The 16140-nt window shown below is 45.1% G+C and overlaps 1 protein-coding gene across 4 annotated transcripts in view; it reads left to right on the top strand.

Moving 5' to 3' along the window:
* Positions 1-3661: 3661 nt before the first annotated feature.
* Positions 3662-16140, top strand: part of LOC117826890 (epidermal retinol dehydrogenase 2-like) — a 46534-nt gene continuing 34055 nt past the window's right edge. Inside the window, exons 1-5 of one of the 4 annotated variants that reach the window (XM_034703306.1) lie at positions 3662-3808; positions 3908-3996; positions 7082-7409; positions 13885-14016; positions 14344-14443. In XM_034703306.1, coding sequence (XP_034559197.1) covers positions 7089-7409; positions 13885-14016; positions 14344-14443 — 553 coding nt within the window. In that variant the 5' untranslated portion in view covers positions 3662-3808; positions 3908-3996; positions 7082-7088. The remainder of the gene's footprint in view (positions 3809-3907; positions 3997-7081; positions 7410-13884; positions 14017-14343; positions 14444-16140) is intronic. The other 3 variants (XM_034703304.1, XM_034703305.1, XM_034703303.1) reach the window with 3 other exon arrangements.

Below are 16140 nucleotides of genomic sequence, written 5' to 3'. Positions count from 1 at the left end.
TGTTCCCCGAGCCATTTTGTTATGACTTTTGCTTCATGGCAAGGTGCTCCATCATGCTGGAAAAGGCATTCTTCATCACCAAACTGCCCTTGGATGGTTGGGAGAAGTTGCTCTTGGAGGACGTTCTGGTACCATTCTTTATTCATGGCTGTGTTTTTAGGCAAGATTGTGAGAGAGCCCACTCCCTTGACCGAAAAGCAACCCCACACATGAATGGTCTCAGGATGCTTCACTGTTGGCAAGAGACAGGACTGATGGTAGCGCTCACCTCGTCTTCTCCGAACAAGCCTTCCTCCAGATGCCCCAAACAATCGGAAAGGGGATTCATCAGAGAAAATGACTTTACCCCAGTCCTCAGCAGTCCAGTCCCTGTACCTTCTGCAGAATATCAGTCTGTCCCTGATGTTTTTACTGGAGAGAAGTGGCTTCTTTGCTGCCCTTCTTGACACCAGGTCTTCCTCCAAAAGTCTTCGCCTCACTGTGTGTGCAGATGCACTCACACCTGCCTGCTGCCATTCCTGAGCAAGCTCTGCACTGGTGGTGGCCCGATCCCGCAGCTGTAACACCTTCAGGAGACGGTCCTGGCGCTTGCTGGACTTTCTCGGGCGCCCTGGAGCCTGTTTGGCAACAATTGAACCTCTCTCCTTGAAGTTCTTGATAATTCGATAGACGGTTGACTGAGGTGCAATCTTACTCGCTGCTATAAACTTCACTGTTAGGCCCTTTTTGTGCGATGCAATGATGGCTGCACGTGTTTCCTTGCAGGTAACCATGGCTAACAGATGAGGAACAATGGTGTCATGCACCAACTTCCTTTTAAAGTGTCCAGTCACTCAATCATGACAGATTGATCGCCAGCCTTGTCCTCATCAACACCCACACCTGTGTTAATGTGTGTGACTCCTGTGTGTCATTGAAATGATGTTAGCTGGTCCTTTTGTGGCAGGGCTGAAATGCAGTGGAAATGTGTTTTTGGTGATAAAGTTCATTTTCAAGGCAAAGAGGGACTTTGCAATTAATTGCAGTTGAGCTGATCACTCCTCATAACATTCTGGAGTATATGCAAATTGCCATTATAAAAACTGAAACAGCAGACTTTGTGAAAATTAATAGTTGTGTCATTCTCAAAACTTTTGGCAATGACTGTACACACTGTACCTTTAAATACTGTATGGTACTGTTGAATTAATGTTGTATGTTTTGCATGTTTTAACTACAGGAGAGTAGCTGTATGAATCATCATGGTGTCCTTGTAAAGTGACATTAAGGTTTATCCTGATTCTGAATTTCTCAGCTTGATGTTTCAGCGGCTTTGAATTTGACTGAACCTTTCTTTTTAAGACCAGGTATGAAGAGATTTGCTGTGAGTCAATTTAATGGAGGCAGCAGAGGTACAGACTTGCCTGGATGAAGGAGTTATGGGGGAGGTGGCAGGACAAGCCTCGTCCACACCATAGACTGTATAAAATATGGAGGTAGTATCCGTGACATCACCCATCTGTTTCTGAAGGGCTGTTATGAGGCTGTAAACATGTTTATTTCTGCTGTAAAGGTCGTCTTCTTTGAATTGATGTGTGTGTGGTTTCTGGTGCTTCTGGAGCCAGCCTCAAGTGGATCCTCGATGAGCTGCAGTTTTTAGAACTTCCGCATTGGACTCATAGAGGTTGCCGCTTGGTTTAATGTTGAACACTCGGTGATGATCCTGGATGAAGGGGTCAGGTACCTCAAAAGGTGCCTGTGAATTGAAACCCTGACAGGTGTGTGGCAAGGCGAGCAGTGGTGTGCAGCACGAAAGGCACCACCTGGGGACTTACACCCCTGGATATAGACAAGTTAACTTTAACACACAACAAAAAGGGGGCACATAGTTCAAATAAAATCCACAGGACCAGAGAACGTGATTTCAAAAATGTTAAAATACTTTATTAAACAAGTGTTAGTTAAAACAGACTACATGAACCTGCAGACTAAATGAAGGATAAACAGGGGCCTGCCAAAAGGAAAACAAGGACAGGGCTGGGGCGTACCATGACAGTGGAAACAAAAAGGGGAGGGATCCCCAAAACTACACAACACCCTTGAAACAGCAAACCAAAAGTGAAAAAGGGTCCACCACCAGGAAACCGCTGCTGTTCTGGGGCCCTCAGCACCTGTTAAACAAAAGGAGAAAAAAACGTTTAAAGGTGACATATCATGCAAAATCGATATTTTAATGGTTCTCTACCTGAAATATGTTTCCCTGGCATGTCTACAAACCCCCTGAAAATGAAAAGAATCCATTCTGCCCCTGTTCTGATTTCTCCACCTTTCTGTAAATGTGTGCTGAAACCAGGCGTTTCAGATTTCCGTGTTTTTGTTACGTCACAACAATATCCGGTCTGTAACAGAAGTCAGAGCTCGGAGTTTGTTCAGCCCATAGACTGTATAAAATACAACTCAACTCCTCCTCTGTTTTTCATTACCTGCACACATGTGTGCTAACAAGGAGCTTAGGAAGGAGGCATGCTAGTTGTAGGCTGTCTTAATAAACACAAAGGGTATTACTCCCCACATCTGCAGATTTGAAGATCTAGTGGATAATTTTTTAAAATTTATCATGGAAAAGTGCTAGTGCTAGTTAGCATAGCCACATAGCTACATGTCCGTAGCTGTGTACCAAGACACATGTCGACATACTGACAAGTAAAACAACAAGAAACACTAAATCTGTGACCAATGGTTCAGAAAGGTCCTGCTGCAGGCGCCCCTCCGTCAGGATCAGATTCTGGATCAGATTCAGAGGGTTGAAGTAACGTGGGTCTGTGAGCAGCCGTGTATATTCAGCCAACATGTAAACATTAGATCAACGTGCTGGAGAGCCGAGGCCACATCCACTTCCTGAGGGGGCGTGGTCAGAGGGAAAACAGACTGTTCTGAGGAGGACTGAAGAAGAGGGCTTTTCAGGCATGCCAAAATCTGATTTCAAAGTGTTTTTTTGAGCATAAACTTTAAAGACATGTGTAGGGGGCCTCTTAGACCAATATATTTTGATGAAAACGAGCGTAATATGTCACCTTTAAAACCATGCAATAATGGCAGGCCCCATACCACTGTTTATTCCTTATTTAGTCTGCAGGTTCATGTAGTCTGTTTTAACTAACAATTGTTTATTAAAGTATTTTAACATTTTTGAAATCACGTTATCTGGTCCTGTGGATTTTATTCAAACTGCGTGCCCCCTTTTTGTTGAGTTTCGGTTAAATTGTCTAGTCCCCAGGTGGCGTTGCCCTTTTTGCACATCACTGCTCGCCTTGCCACATGTGTATGTCAATTTATTTGATTTCATCCTGATTAAGTTATTTTTTCGACTTTGACTCAGAACTTTGACTCAGAACTTTGACTCAGAACTTTGACCCAGAACTTTGACCCTGAACTTTGACTCAGAACTTTGACCCAGAACGTATCCACATTCCTTCTATTTGAATGTAAATGACCTCAGTTTGTGAATCTGATCTGAAAAGCAGAACAAGAGGTTTTCACACATGGTCCTGATCCCTTTCCGTACTTTTAATGAGTGCTTGTCATGTAATAAAGTGAACAAGCTCCCGAACTACATGTCCCAGAATGCCTCGCTGCGCAGAGGCGCCTCGCGGGCTGGGATTGGTTGACAGGCTGTTACGTCACGCCGTTGAGCAGCGCTCTGCTCGGAGTTTGTTTGAAGTGACATCCTGCTTCTTTTCTTCTCCCGAGGCTACACGAACTCTGCCGGAACAGAGACCCAGCCCAGCCCGGTACACAGACTCCCTGCTCCGGATAAACTCACAGCACGGTACGGTAACAGCTCCTGGAGCCTTTGGCCCCCTCTTTATCTCACCTAGTTTAATCAGCCTCCGTGATAACAGCTCCACGCTCTGTGTCGTAACATTAGCCCGAGAACAGAGCAAAGGTCTGGGTCAGAGCTGACACAGAGCCGTTGTTAGATCCACGGAGCTGCAGACTCTCCACACTCTTCTCCCGGTAAGTCTGACGGTTTTCACTTTAACACGGTGACACTATCAGGCCGAGTCCGTTATATCTGTGTCACTTATCCTCCACGGCTGAAAGCATTATCTCTGAACTCGATCAATGTGACGATTATTACTAAGTTCCTGAAGGAGTCTGTGGACTGAGTCCCAGCTCAGTGTAAACACAGAACATGAGTTTAACGGGCTGTTTCCACGTGTTTCAGTGGGAATCTAACTTCCATCACTTTCTTACACACACTAACTTTTACACACTTAGGTAAACTCTACACGGTCAGAGAGGTGTGGACATCAGATCTCACCTGCTCCAGTTATTATCTGACAAACTAAACGTGTAATAGCTTCTGCTCATGGAACTGACATGTCTTCATTTGCATGTCATGTTTTTGCATTAAATCATGATCATTAAATCATGGTGCTGAAAAGCTCACATTACAGAGGGCTGTTGAGACAAGGTGTTTGTAGTGATTGTAAGGAAGTTTGAATAATTCACACTAAGAGGTCTGTTTGTGTTTGTTAACTATCAAATCAGCTGTTTTACACTGATCTAAGAAGGCTGTTATGATTGCAGCCTATCAGAGCCGAACAGAAAGTTTGATTTTGAGAAATATGGTTAAATATACTCATCTCTATGCCAAATAGAAGAAGAAATAGGTATTTTTAAATATGATTTAATTAGATAAGTAACTTTGTTGTCAGCGGTTTAATTTAAAGTCGTTTGACTTAACAAACACAACTGCTCCCTGGTTGTTATTCTGGTTTTTCCCAGCCCTCATACTGCTGTTAGCTCAACTATCCACTCAGGTTTGATGATTATTAGTATTTAAAGCTGGGGTTGGTAGTCAGATTTAGATCTACTTTTTGTTATACTGGTTAAAATGATCTTCCTGTTCTGATGGTAATCAATCCATAATGTGTTCTTAAAAAAGAGGTGAAAAAAGCTGCTATCCACAGCTGGAGTAAACCTGGGAAAACACCAACCAATCCCTGCCATCAGGAGCCAAATGATGAAACCAATCAAATCCTGTCCTGCCGTTCTGCCCGCCTCCTGCAGAGCGTACATTTCATGTTTGTTTGTGTTTTTAACTTTCACTATGAGAATGTTTTGTAGTTTTCTTACTGCTGAGTGAGACATGAGTTGAGGTAGTGAAAAACACATGTGCTGAGGACCGGTTTTGAATCAGTCACCATCATATGGTCGTGAATCAGCTGGGCGCGTGCCAAAACAATATGAGACAAATATGTGAGGATGATGTGCAATAGATAACCAAATATAAAGTTAGTGTGAGTGTTAATGTTACCTTAAATGTTCAGTGTCAGCTGTTCTTTGGGTTGTACACAGTACAGAGTGAACCTGTGTGTGTGTGTGTGTGTGTGTGTGTGTGTGTGTGTGTGTGCGTGTGTGTGCACGCGCATCATGTCCATCAGAAATCTACAAACCAGCGTTCTTTCACCTCTGTCAGAAGATCACATGAGGGTAGCTGATAGCGAGCTTAGCTTCATCTGAAAAGTGTCAACACTCCCTCTTTTAACTGTCCCTCCTGTAACACTCCTTCTTTTAACTGTCCCTCCTGTAACACTCCTTCTTTTAACTGTCCCTCCTGTAACACTCCCTCCTGTAGCACTCCCTCCTGTAACACTCCTTCTTTTAACTGTCCCTCCTGTAACACTCCCTCCTGTAGCACTCCCTCCTGTAACACTCCTTCTTTTAACTGTCCCTCCCGTAACACTCCCTCTTGTAACACTCCCTCCTGTAACACTCCCTCCTGTAGCACTCCCTCCTGTAACACTCCCTCCTGTAACACTCCCTCCTGTAGCACTCCCTCCTGTAACACTCCCTCCTGTAACACTCCCTCCTGTAGCACTCCCTCCTGTAACACTCCCTCCTGTAACACTCCCTCCTGTAGCACTCCCTCCTGTAACACTCCCTCTTGTAACACTCCCTGCTGTAACACTCCCTGCTGTAACACTCCCTGCTGTAACACTCGCCGCTGTAACACTCCCTCTTGTAACACTCCCTCCTGTAACACTCCCTCCTGTAACACTCCCTCTTGTAACACTCCCTCCTGTAACACTCCCTCTTGTAACACTCTCTCTTGTAACACTCCCTTTTGTAACACTCCCTCCTGTAACACTCCCTCCTGTAACACTCCCTCTTGTAACACTCCCTCCTGTAGCACTCCCTCCTGTAACACTCACTCCTGTAACACTCACCCCTGTAACACTCCCTCCTGTAACACTCCCTCCTGTAACACTCCCTCCCGTAGCACTCCCTCCCGTAACGCTCCCTCTTGTAACACTCCCTCCTGTAACACTCCCTCTTGTAACACTCCTTACTGTAACACTCCCTCCTGTAACACTCCCTGCTGTAACACTCCCTGCTGTAACACTCCCTGCTGTAACACGCCCTCCTGTAACACTCCCTCCGGTAACACTCCCTCCTGTAACACTCCCTCTTGTAACACTCCCTCCTGTAACACTCCCTCTTGTAACACTCCCTCCTGTAACACTCCCTCCTGTAACACTCCCTCCTGTAACACTCCCCTCTAACACTCCCTCCTGTAACACTCAGTCTTGTAACACTCCCTGCTCTAACACTCCCTGCTGTAACACCCCCTCTTGTAACACTCCCATCTGTAAACATCACCTAACCTATTGAGCACTCTCATCTTAACCTTCATCACAGAGGGAAGCACGCAATCTGATGGGGAGCAAACTTTGATGCAACACCGGGCACTCAGTGGGGGAAGGATTAACCTTTCAGAGCTATTTTGAAATAATGTTCTCCGTAGCATGACAGCTAACTGTTTAGCATAAAGACAGCTTCTGTTATACACTGCAGGCTGGAAACATCTCAATGGATAAATGGATGAAACGGTGCAGTAACAGTTGAGGTGTTAGATATTTGAGATTCAGGATGTCCTCTGAATGTCTGCTCTCCGCACCGTCAGTCACACTATTGGACTGAGAGTCTTAAAAACCATTCTGCATTATCATCTGATTCTCATGCTGTTGTGTTATCCCTTTGAAGCTAACGTGCTAACAAACATCACATTTATCCTCTTCTTCTCCTTCTTTAGGTCCATCATGAACTTCATCCTGGAAACCCTCCAAGTCCTCCTGCTGTCCCTTTGGTACAACATCGAGTCGTTCATCTTCTTCTTTGTGCCCATGAAGAAGAAGAATGTGGCGGGGGAGGTGGTGCTGATCTCGGGGGCAGGTAGCGGCATCGGACGCCTCATGGCTCAGGAGTTTGCGGCGTTGGGGACGGTGCTGGTGCTGTGGGACATTAACCAGGACGGCATGAAGGAGACGGCCCGGCTGGCTAAAGAGGGCGGAGCCAGCAGAGTCCATTATTACCTGTGTGACTGCAGCGACAAGAACGAGGTGTACCGGGTGGCCGACCAGGTGAGTGTGCAACTTCAACCCCATAACTTAACCCCTGAGCTGCATCACCGGACCCAGCTTCAGGTGATCTGAGCACGCTCAGTAAAAACAGACAGGTGACCTACACAGGTGAAACACACTTCTAGATCATTGTGTGGTGTGAAATGACAGAGTGAAGTTTAGAGTAGCTGCAGAGGAAGATGTCTGATGAAGTGATATTCTGTGTGCCGCAATGAAATCAAGCAAAAGTTTCCACAGCAGATGAAGCTGGTGCAGATTGCAGCGGGGGTTTGTTATTTGCTGAAACAATATTAACATAAATCAAATATTTGCAGAATATTGTAAAGTGAGCAAACAGCAGACTTTAATGAAACTCATGGTAACCGGGCAGTTTATTAAAATCAAGTAAATCTTTAAAATGAAATCTCTCATTATGTGAAATGCCAGAGATCCTTTATGGTTCTGTCTCTGAGTCGTCTCTCTTCATACCATCATCACAAACTGAGCTCCTGAATATTTGATGAGTGTTTACGACCCGGAGCCAGCCTTCAGCTCTCACCACTTCCTCTTTAGTTTCTTTCATTAATAAAACATCACCGTAAACTTTTATTGCCGTGGACCAGAACGACTGTGGTCAGAAAGAGTTTCATCAAAGCTGGTCGGGAAAAATTAAGATGATTACAGATGTGTTTGAGATTTTGGTGTCCACCTGCCCACCCGTCCACCTGCCCACCTGCCCAACTGTCCAGAATCAAAGCTGCGTTTGTTCATATAACATTCTGGATAGGGCTGAGCGATACAAACTAAAAATGCTATCTCAGTTTATTTGCACCAAACTCGATTTGTGATTTTGATCTTTTTTTATTTTCCTTTAAAAAAACAAACAGGTTTTTATTTAGGATTGCAGAACTTGTGAACATTAGTTCCAGCCTGTCATTGTTTCAGGAGGGGCAGGTATAGGTGTGATAAGGGGTAGGACAAAATATCAATATGGATATATATTGTCATCCTGACCTGTGTGATAAATTATCAATCAATCAATCTTTTTTTGTATAGCACCAAATCACAACAAACGTTATCTCAGGACGCTTTTACAAACAGAGCAGGTCTAGACCACTCTATGTCAAATTATGAACAGAGACCCAACACCAAGACAGGATAAGACTCAGTCTGACCCCACCTTAATCCACCATGAGCATTGCACCTCACAGTATTTAGCTAGTTACAGTGGAGAGGACAAACTTCCTTTAACAGGCAGAAACCTCGAGCAGAACCAGACTCATGTTAGACAGCCATCATGCCTCGACTGAGGTGGGTCTGGAAAGAGGGATAGAGGAGAATAAGAGAGAGGGAGCGGTGATAGTGATGAGACGAGTAGTAGTAGCTGTTGCTGCTGGAGTCCAGCACGTCCGTATCAGCTGGAGTGCCAGTTCCCCCGGCAGTCTAAGCCTATAGCAGCATAACTAAGAGCTGGTCCAAGCCTGATCCAGCTCTAACTATAAGCTTTATCAAAAAGGAAAGTTTGAAGCCTACTCTTAAAAGTAGAGAGGGTGTCTGCCTCCCAGACCTTGACTGGTAGATGATTCCAAAGGAGAGGGGCCTGATAACTGAAGGTTCTACCTCCCATACTACTTTTAGAGACTTGAGGTAGGACCAGCAGGCCTGCATGTTGGGAGCGTAGTGTTCTAGAGGGGTAATAGGGCACTATGAGCTCTTTAAAATACAATATTATCGATATCAGGGGCTGACTATCAGTATTTTAATTAGATAAATACGGCCCTACATTTCCCCGTCAGTTTGACTCACTGCATCACTACTTTATGACTCCGCGCAGTGGTGCTAATGGCATGAAATAGGGGAACGTGAACAGCAGTTTATATACCGCAGAAGAACAAACAGATCAGAACAGAGGAATCTCACAACAATGAAAAAGAGCTAGCAACGAGCTAACCGCTCTTAAAACAGAAAACAGAACACGCTGTTTAAGCTCTGAGACCGGCTGAGACAAGAGGAAAGATGCAGGACGCTCCCAAGTCTGCAGAGAGAGTTTGACTTCCCCTGGGGATCCTTTGTTTTGCGTCACAATGCTATGAACTCTGGGTAATTCCCTTCCGTTAAGTCTGCAGATATGCTCACTTACCGTAAGGGGGCATAAAGGGCTCAAAAAGAGAGATCCCTCACACACTTGAAGATTCGACAGTGAGACAGCCCTGAATCCTCATGGACTGAGCGGGAACGCATCTCAAAGTCAGTGAGAGTGTAAGTGTGGACAATAGACTGTATAAGATATGGATGTAGTATCCAGTGTGTGCTGATAGAGAAATGAGCTAACCAGACTACACTTGTCTTTTGAACCAGGCTGTAAACATGTTTATTTCTGCTGTAAAGATCGTCTCTTTGAATGGGTGTGTCACCGCTCCCTGTCAGCCTCAAGTGGATCCACCTTGAACTGCAGTCTTTAGCACTTCCGCATTGGACTCATATTTTTAGGCCAGAGGTTGTCGCTTGGTGTGGACGCTGAGATCGTGGGCTGTATCCGCCTTTTCCATCTTGACCTGCAACACTTTTTATTTTAAAGACGTTGAAATAAATTGTTGGTTCTGTTTTTTTTTGGCTTACTGTGGCTTGTTGGAGATCTGACGCTGCAAACTGGACCAGGTCCACATGACTGATGGAGACTGTCTGGAATGAAATCCTTATTAACCTGTCGCCATTTGCCATTTTGTTGTTGTTGGTGTTGGTGTTGTTGTTGTTGGTGGTGTATGTGTGTGTCTGTAGGAAGTAAATGAGGGGGGAGGGTGTGACCTGCTGGAGTCCAAATGGAGTGATGGAGGAATTTGAATGATCTCGATTTATCGCCCAGCACTAACTGTTGGTATGTGAGGATGTGATCTGGGCTCAGACAAACGACTGCCACTCATGTTCACAACTCTGAACATTTATCTGTATGTGTGCAGGAGCAGGGTCCACCAACACCTTAAATATACACGAGGGTGTATCCCAGGAAAGTTGTTCTCTCTCTCTGTGTGTGTGTGTGTGTGTGTGCCCCCGCCCTGGAGGCAGGGAGGGAGCATGTTGTGTAAACAGTCGTTATTAGAGTTCAGCTCTGCATCAACAGCTGCTTAGCTGAAGAGTGTGACTGTGCCCCTCTTCAGCAGTCCTGTAACTTGTTAGGGAGAGAGCAGCAAACAGCTGATGATGTTCATCATAAACTGGATGTTTATTGAAGTCGATACATCTCAGTATCTTATTGCTTTTTTGTCCTTTATGATCCGTCCATGCCTGTGCTTTAAGATGTAACTAGGGCTGGGCGATAATTCAATAACAATAATTATCATGATATATTTTTTTCTCAATATAAATATAACAAATGTTCAATAAAAAATGACATAAATAAACATGTAATGAAACCCCCAACCACTGGAAAAAAATCTCATCTTTCATTAAAGACCTGCTTCCTGTTAGCACCATCAGAAACGATGGATTCAAGAAGTTCATCAGAAACTAAATCCAGATACAAACTAACAAACTGTCTGCTTTCTTCAACTTTCAATTAGGAGCAAAAACCTGACTTTACATTTAAATGAAATCATGATTTGATATTTATTGTGATAATTATCGATGTTGACTGATATGAAATATTTTCTCATGATAACATCATTTTCAGTATCGCCCAGCTCTACATGTAACGTTGACTTAAGCTGACACTCAAACACAGTTACAGTGAGCAGGAGGTGAAATGAAGGAGGTGAGTGTAACCCAGGATGTGTGGGTCGTACATTTTTCAAATGTTAAATTCTGGAGTCTAAAAAACCTACAGACTCTCTGTGATCACCAAACACAGTGAGGCGTTCAAACACCAGAGGGGGAGGAGTTGTTGTTCTTCTGCCCTGAGGCGGACAAATGAAGATTTGAAGAAAGAGGGAACAAGTCAGAGATGATGCCCTGAGGAGTCCAGCATTGTGATGTAAAACATACAACAACACACTGAATACACAGTAACATCAGCCCTCCTGTGTCTCTGGAATATGACTCCACCCAAAGACCGAGTACTCGGAGAAGAGCATAGTGCTGTGCTGAGGCTGTAGGCCTCGCCTCAGAGGTCGCCGGTTCAACTCTTAGCCACAACCTTTAACTGCCCATCATCCCTCTCTCTACTCCCCATATGTCCTCACTCTCTCCAGCTGGTCTCTCAGTAAAGGTATGACCTGATAAATAAATACTGCTGGATCATCAAACATCCAATAATTTTCTCAAGGACCCCCGTCCATCCCCAAACTCTAGAAAGCTTCCATACTCTAATAAAGACAGCTGAACTGAGCGAGCTCACACAGTAATGATAATCAGAGGAACAGACCGGTACATGTTGTGGTTCTTAGATACTCTCATAAGGGGGGATATTTACGCCCTGCTACACCTCGCCTGAAACGTAACGCACAGAGGCGGAGTGGTGGAGTGAATCTGTCTGTCTGTGATCCTCCCTCAGAGGGAGAAACAGACCTCGTGGAGGGAGGAAGGTGTGTAGCATCAGAGCCGTCAGGGTGGAAAAGTAGTGTGTGTGTGTGCGTGTGTGCGTGTGTGTGTGTGTGTGTGTGTGTGTGTGTGTGTGTGTGTGTGTGTGTGTGTGGAGCTGACTGCTGTGTGTCTACAGGCCGTGCCTCTCATACTTCTACAATGCTGTGATGTGCTCATTCTCTGGGACACTAATCGACACTGATTCAGGGTTCAGTGTCCACATAAAAAGGTGTAGTTATGGCGGGTTTATTCTTTTCCATTCAGAGATAAAGAGAGTGGGACACAGACCCTCCTTTATCTCCCGCCTTACCCATGGGGTGGATCTCAAAGCTCTTAACTGCAGTCTCCTCTCTCCTCTGCCGAGCTGGAAGTACTTACTGACCCGCCATATTAAGTTGCGTCCCAAAGCTCTTAACGCTGCTCAGAGGAGAGAGGAGAGACATCGTTGAAGTCTTTTCACTTATAGACAAGCCCCCTTATCGAATACCTCTCAATGATTGGATGCTGCAGCGGCTCGGACTTCTTCACATAACCTGAGTTTAATTTTAGAGAAAAGACAGACTTTAAAAACAGTGACTAAAGGTATATTTCAACCAAAAGTTCCAGGGGTTTTTAGCCCCCAGAACTACTTTCCCCTGAACTAAAAGGTTCCTGTGTCCCCAGTGTTGTCTGCGTTTCGACCACGGGCTGAAGTCCCGGGTAGATTGTGCAAATCAGGCCAGTGACGTATGGAGAAAAAAAAGTAAATGCACTACACCACCAGACCAGTAGAGGGCAGTAAAACAAAGAGGAATGTCATTCATCACAGATGACACCATAGAAGCAGACGGACAGGCAGGTATCATTATGAGCAACACAACAGTTAGCCTGTTAGCATGAAGAGACTCAGCTGGTCTGTTTTAGATGGTGCTATATTTCATCACAGATGGATTCACTGAATCAACACGTGAGAGGAGATAAGCGCGAGTAGCAAAGACGTTTCAACACGGCTTTAAAATCCTTTTGAACTCAAAAAGCCGTGGCAGAGATCGACCGGTGTTTTGGTTTAAACAGCGACCCTGTTAACTGGAGACTTTCAGCCGGATGCATCCCTCATAAACGTCTTTAGACGATCATTAAATATCTGATGAGGATATTTAGAAATCTTAATAAAAACTAAACTAGTTTGCATTCCCAGGAACTCCCTCTGTGTTTCAACAGCTGTGTAAACTCCACAAACACTGACACGTTCAGCTGAAGGCCTCCAGTTTACAGGGTCACTTTTAAAACTGTAACACCGGGAGAGACGCATTCACGGTGGTCTGAGAGAAGACTACTGTTACAAGCTGCTAAATCAAGAGAATCACAGCTTCTTCTTTTGAAAAGTACACACACATACAAAAAAGATAGAACAAATAAAAACTAATGAAAGAAAGAGAAATCAAGAGAATCACAGATGTGTGTGATGTTATTGTGGACAGAGGGTGGAATAAAAACACTGAGGTTAATCTACCAATCAGACACGTTCAGCATTGCAGGTCCTGCCCCCTCAAAGTCCCGGGACCTTTGAAAAGTACTAACCCCCTAGCAGGGGCTTTTTAAGGGGCAGATTATCAACCCCTGAACTAAATTTAGACTCTGTGTCCACCGGTCGAAACGCACATAGTTCAGAGGTAAAGATCCTGCAGTGGCCTTAAGGGTGCCCTGAGACAGACCTTGAGAGCTGCAGTCATGTGTCCTGATATTGTATTGATGATCATCTGTTTTGATAAGATCCTGTTAATAACCTGTTTTATGTTAAGACTCGTGTCATGTTTAAACCTCTGATCACTCCATGGTCCTCCAGAAATCTATTCCCTCAGTCAAACCTGTGAAGCAGATAGGATCATTAAACACACCATCACTACCATGACTCTTACTCCATCAGCCGAGCGTCCTGCAGCTCAGTCAGCTTTGTGGTTAAAGTGCGTCACACTGACAGGACGTCTCTCTATTCTCACAGGTGAAGAGGGAGGTTGGTGACGTCACTATCCTGGTGAACAACGCCGGCATCGTGACGGGAAAGAAGTTCATGGAGGCCCCGGACTCTCTGATTGAGAAGACGATGGAGGTCAACACCATGGCTCACTTCTGGGTCAGTCACACACTCTGTATACATGAAGGGGAACAGCGTGTGGATCCTGAAGACGCACGTTTAGAGTCGTATCTATTCAAACACAGATAACCTGTATTTCAGACAAAGATTAAGGTCCTGACTGAGTAAAACACTCAGGGTCCTCTTACTGTTCCTCTTCCAGGACCTTCAGCTTTATCACTCCATTTCAGAGATGAAGATTACTAACCGTAGTTTTAGTTTGGTCTTGATATTCATGGAGCGCTCTGCCCTGGTGGGGTCAGTTGGTGCCTAGACCTCCTGTCTCTCTGAGTTTCTATGATCTGTCTCCTGTTTGTCTCTGCTCAGACATACAAAGCCTTCCTCCCCGCCATGGTCGCCAACAATCACGGACATCTGGTCAGCATCGCCAGCTCTGCAGGACTCATTGGTGTCAACGGACTGGCAGGTGAGGGATCTTTGTACCTTAAAACATGTCCAAAGTCATCTTTATGAAGTGCTCTGATGAACATGACAGCTCCTCCTGATCCTCCTGATGGATCTCTGGTTTGCAGAAAATGAACACAGAGCTGCTTCAGGTCAGAGCAGAAACAAAGCCGCTCTTTACACAGGGAGAAGATGAGCCGTAATATAAAGTACAATTGTCATGCACCTGCAGGCTTTGGTTTGTGTGCTCCTGTATGCATGTATGGCCTGGATCGTCAGCGTCTGCAGGGCGGTGAGGAAAAACTTCTTTTAACAGGCAGAAACCCCGAGCAGAACCAGACTCATGTTAGACAGCCATCTGCTGAGACCGTGTTGGAGAGATGCATAGAGGAGTATAAGAGAGAGAGAGGGAGCGGTGATAGTGATGAGACGAGTAGTAGAAGCTGTTGCCGCTGGAGTCCAGCACGTCCGTATCAGCTGGAGTCTGGAACGTCCACAGCAGGAGGACGTCTACGGCAGCTCAGAGGAACCTACGAGACAAGGGAGCTCAGGGACTCCAGAAAGGTCTATGGTTAGTAACTTTAATGGGACAGGAAGAGTTAAAGTAAGTGATGAGGGGGTTGGGGGGAAGGGGGTGAGATGGATCCCAGTGTGTCAGTCTAAGCCTATAGCAGCATGACTAAGAGCTGGTCCAAGCCTGATCCAGCTTAACTATAAGCTTTATCAGAAAGGAAAGTTTGAAGTCTACTCTTAAAAGTGGAGAGGGTGTCTGCCTCCCTGACCCTGACTGGTAGATGATTCCAAAGGAGAGGGGCCTGATAACTGAAGGTTCTACCTCCCATACTACTTTTAGAGACATGAGGTAGGACCAGCAGGCCTGCATGTTGGGAGCGTAGTGTTCTAGAGGGGTAATAGGGCACTATGAGCTCTTTAAGATATGAAGGTGTCTGATCATTGACACTGATTCAGATGTGTGGTGATTTATTTGTTGCTGCAGCTGCTTTAAAGCTCCTGTAAATAAAGTTTTGGTGCCTCCCATGGACAAAGTGAGAGCTCTCTTTGTCTCTGCAGAGTGTGTCCTGTGTCTGACTCAGAGAGCCCAGGCGCTCCGACTCTTTAGCTCTCAGGATCATTTTCTTCAGGTGGATTTAGCCAGCTCTGTCTCCTGCTCTGATGGGTTGATTGATTCTTCAGCTGTAGACTGAGTCCAGTGGGCTGATGTTCACACGTTTGATCGCAGGTCATTCCTTCTTCCTGTCATCAGCAGACGACACAAGAAGAAGCACCAGGATCTCTATTTGAATAGGTTTATAATGTTTGACGCTCAGCTGAAGGTCAAGTCATGGGACAGAGATTACAGTTATATCACTAAAGAGCGGATACATTCACTGACAAGGGGACACACACACACACACACACACACACACACACACACACACACACACACACACACACACACACACGGACAGTTATCATCTCTTGTGTTTTGAACTCCTTATCATTGAACATGTTTGTCAGATAGTCTGAGTGAACTTGAGCCTGCAGTATGGAGTCCAGGGACAGCCCTGTTATTGCCCTCTGACTGACCTCTCACCTACATTTCTCTCACACAGGATAGAGTCCTATCACCTGGTTATATAAGCATTAAAGTCCTCTAACAGCAGTGTGCTAATGTTGCCTCTCTCATGCTGTTGTTTGGTCTAAGTGAACTCAGTCCGG

The sequence above is a fragment of the Notolabrus celidotus genome, chromosome 15 (genome assembly GCF_009762535.1).
Source record: "Notolabrus celidotus isolate fNotCel1 chromosome 15, fNotCel1.pri, whole genome shotgun sequence".
Lineage (NCBI taxonomy): Eukaryota > Metazoa > Chordata > Actinopteri > Labriformes > Labridae > Notolabrus > Notolabrus celidotus.
Note: the sequence above shows the minus strand (reverse complement) of the source record. Positions and strands in the feature narration are given on the sequence as shown.